Source organism: Rutilus rutilus (genome assembly GCF_951802725.1).
Source record: "Rutilus rutilus genome assembly, chromosome: 10".
In the NCBI taxonomy this organism is placed as follows: domain Eukaryota; kingdom Metazoa; phylum Chordata; class Actinopteri; order Cypriniformes; family Leuciscidae; genus Rutilus; species Rutilus rutilus.
Genome location: NC_140215.1, coordinates 37177103 through 37180979, shown reverse-complemented (window position 1 = coordinate 37180979; position 3877 = coordinate 37177103). Strand labels below are relative to the sequence as shown.

The window sequence follows — 3877 nt, the reverse complement described above, 5'->3', positions numbered from 1 at the left end:
AAATGATGGGTGGCCAGTCAAATACTTCAAATGAATAATCCAAGACAAAACCAGAATAATTCAGGTGTTCTCCGGATTCATTTGAATTCATGGGTTGTGTGAACAGTCATACAATTTGGCTCTTTTGTCAAAGCCAGTAAATCTTTCGGATCAGTCAGAGATGTGTTTTGCACAAACAAATCAAACTAGATTAGCAGAGTGCTAGAAAGACAAGCAGCAGGCATTTAATTGCTGGAATTGTGTGTGTTGGGTAAACATGTATGAAAGATTAGTCTGATATTCAAACCCATGGCTGTTTATAAACTAAAAGACATGTTTGTGAGAGCAAAACTCTTGTTTTACATCTACTGTTCTTCCTCATGCTGGATGTTAATGGCCAGCGGTGTGTAATCAGGCGTTTGTGGGGAGCTCATTATATGTAACGCGTGTTAAGCCAAGTGTCGGATGGATTAACAGACGCTTTGATGTTGTTTGAGGATGTTTATTAACCTTCTCTTTTAACCAGAATGTAAAACATCTGAATGTACAGGCACCAAATACCCATCGAAAAGCAGCTAAACTCAGTTTTTGGTCAATTTGATTCTCTAAACAACAGTTGTTGGAAATGTTGTTGATGTTCTCCTTCTCTGTCTCTGTGGCCGTGATGTTTGGCACGCTCAGTTACCGCTGGAGGTCTCAGAAGAACCTGTGTGAGGTCAAACGTCAAGTCCCAGAGTTCACTGCCGAACAACAACACTTCATTAAAATACACACCACAGGTTTGTTATTTGAATGCAAATTGAAAACACACCGTAATGCTCCATTGCTCAGTCAAAGGATTCAAATAAAGCCATCTGCAGTCGAGCTGCAATTAGGAGTTGAATGGCTAATTCAGCCAAATATATTAAAAAGTCCTTTTTTTTTTTTTTTTTACTCAACCTCATGTCTTCCAAACCTGCATTACTTTCTCTCTACTGTAAAACCCGAATCAAACAACATTGGACCCTCTTGGCTTTCACTATATGGGGAGGAAAGGCTGAGACATTTTATGGGACATCTTTTTTTGGGGTTACACAGTAGAAAAAAAATCGGTAACACTTTACTTTACAGTGTCCTTGTTACATGTAGTTACTGTAGAAATAATTATAAATTATGCATAATTACATGCAACTAGCCCTAAACCAAACCCGGTAGCACTTTATTTTACAGTCCTGTTCCCCTTGTACATACTATACTTATTATAGTAATTATAATAACTAGGTACTAACACTGAACCTACCCCTAAACCTAACCTTAACCCATGCAGTTACATTATATTACCCAGTACTTTCTAAGGAAAGTACACTGCAAGTACATGATTATTTTATTGATCATTATAAGTACACATACTGTAAAATAAAGTGCAACCCCAAATCTAACCCTTACCTTATCATAAGTGCATTTAGTTTATTATTACATAGTCCTTAAATTCATAATTACACTGTAACACAGACATCTTAAAATAAAGTGTGACCAAAAAAAAAATCATACAGATTTGGAACAACACGAGTGAGTAAATTATGATAGAATGTCAATTTTTGGATGAAAATCCATTACATTTTTTCAATGAACTGAAATGATTGTTTACACTTGTCCAGCAACCAGTATTAGACCAAAATAAACTTGTCCTTATCTACATGAAACCAATTTATCTAACAGGAGAAATTGTATCACAGTAGGGGCTCATGAATGCAGTTTTACAGGGGGGAATCAATCTGAGCAGAGAACTGTACAGATAATGCTAATAATCATCTAGATGTGGAATCCTGATCACCATCCCGAGCATGTTTGGCTGTTTACAATTTTTAATGTTGCGTTTAATTGGGTATAATATCAAACACAAGACATCGTTAAACAGAAAGGTACGAATTCAGACAACAGATTCTCACACGGTTGCAGAGTTCAGATGATCCTTATATTCCCAGCGACAGTACAGACAGGAATGACAGTGGAGTGTCGCGCGGAGAGAGGAGATGCTTGGACAGTCCGTCTGAAACGAAGCGCGTCACACAGCTCAGTCTGGATACAGAATGAAGCCAGAGAATGTACTGTATTTGTTGTTGTTTCCTCCGTGCGCCTTTCCGCCGTCGAGTTTGACATAAATCTCATCGCCAGAGTCCAGGTGCAGCACGGCACTGTTGCTCGCGTAGTCGTAGTTCTGATCGGCGTCTTGCGCGATGGCGCTCGCGCGAACCTGTTCAAATAAACGCACAATGTCATTCAGTGCCATTGAATTCGCAGCGCTTATGATAGCCTGTAATTAAGTTTGTCTTAAAATGAACCAATCTTCACTAGTAAAAACTTTTCATTTCGTTATAATATTTGTTAGCGCAGAGAAATCAATCGCCTGTAATTACATGTATTGAGAAAGAATAAAAAAGTGCAGGGTTTAGGCCAATAATAATAATAATAATAATAATAATAAATTAGTAGCATTTTTGTATGACCACTAAATTAGCCTGTAGCCTATCTGTTTTTCCACACCACGCAATGCATTTGGATCTTCTACCGAACATCCGTATACAACTAATTTGAAACTTGCTCAGTGTGCGAATAATTGATTGACTTGAAGGGGCGTCAATTAAGTGATAAATAAAGACAATTTTTGTTTGTTTTTGTTTTACTGATTTGCCATCCGAACTATAAAGCTGTTGCTAAAGCGATTTATGTTCACGAGTTTGTACACGTAACTTCTGTGTTTACCGAAAACACTATGTCTATTATGTGAGAAAAATATTTAAGGCCCTCCTTGTTTTTTTTATGTTTTTTTTTTTTTTTTTTTTTTAATTAGCATATTTAGTGTTTTGCTCCTTCAAACGTTGTAGAAATACCTGTCCATTTTTACAGAGGTCTGCCCACATGCTTGTCCCGTCCCCTCCGCGCATCAGCACATGATAGGTGAAGTAGTAAATCCCGGACACCTGACACGTAAACTTGCCAGTTGTGGGATCATAGTGATTTCCGACATTTGTTACTACATCATCAAACCGGAGCACCTCGTAGCCTTCATGAGGGTTCTTGAGACCCACGTAAAACGCGATCTTGGTGTTCCCTAACGCTGGACCAACGTCTCCTGTCTCAGTCCTCGCCGTCCCCGATGTGATGCCGGTAAATCCAGGTCTGCCTGAGTCCCCAGGTGGTCCCCTTGGACCAGGTGGACCAGGTTCTCCAGGTGGACCCCTGGGTCCCGGTTTGCCCGGGCGGCCCGGTTCCCCTCTAGTCCCTTGAGCGAAAGATGGTGGGATGGCACTGAGGTCCTGCATCACCTCCAGCGCCGTGGCGCTCGGTTTGGGGTTGTACGGATCACAGATCATCCGGCAGGTGCCTATCATTTCGTAGTGCGCTGAAACCACGGAGGTTTGGACCAGAAGCGGAATTGCGATGATCAGCGCCACGATCATGACGATGCCCACGACCACTCCAATTATTCTCTTGCTGTGGAGCACCCGGGAAGCGCGCGCTAAAAAGTCCGGCTTGTTTTTGGAGGAAATGGTGACACGCACGCTTGAAAGTATGACAAGGAAGAAAAAAAAAAAGCTCTCTTTCCTTTAAATGTATATAAAATGCACGCACTCCCCTCCGTCCCACCTTCTTGTGACCTCTGGCAGAATAGCACCGTCTGTGCCAGAGATGTCAGAGAAACTATTGGCTTTGGCACGCGCGCTGGAGCGCGAGACGGAGCGGTGGTTGCGCGCAGAGAGAAGACGCACTGACTGACGTAGCAACGCTGTTGCAGTTTGGATAATAATAAACGATGCTGTGATGATAATCTCGCATCTAAAGCTATGCATAAATATAGAGATGATCCGAGCGAAACAAAACATATGTTCGCGTTCAACAGAATTGTTTTTCAGCCCCC

The 3877-nt window shown here is 41.2% G+C and overlaps 1 protein-coding gene across 1 annotated transcript; it reads right to left on the bottom strand.

The window, feature by feature from the left end:
• Positions 1–473: 473 nt before the first annotated feature.
• c1ql2 (complement component 1, q subcomponent-like 2) lies at positions 474–3661 on the bottom strand. Its single transcript, XM_084420566.1, has 2 exons — positions 2850–3661; positions 474–2212 (listed from the first exon to the last, which is right to left on the bottom strand). Exons 1-2 carry the CDS (start codon positions 3417–3419, stop codon positions 2033–2035), a joined length of 750 nt encoding a protein of 249 aa, XP_084276692.1. The 5' UTR covers positions 3420–3661; the 3' UTR covers positions 474–2032.
• Between the last annotated feature and the right edge of the window lie 216 nt (positions 3662–3877).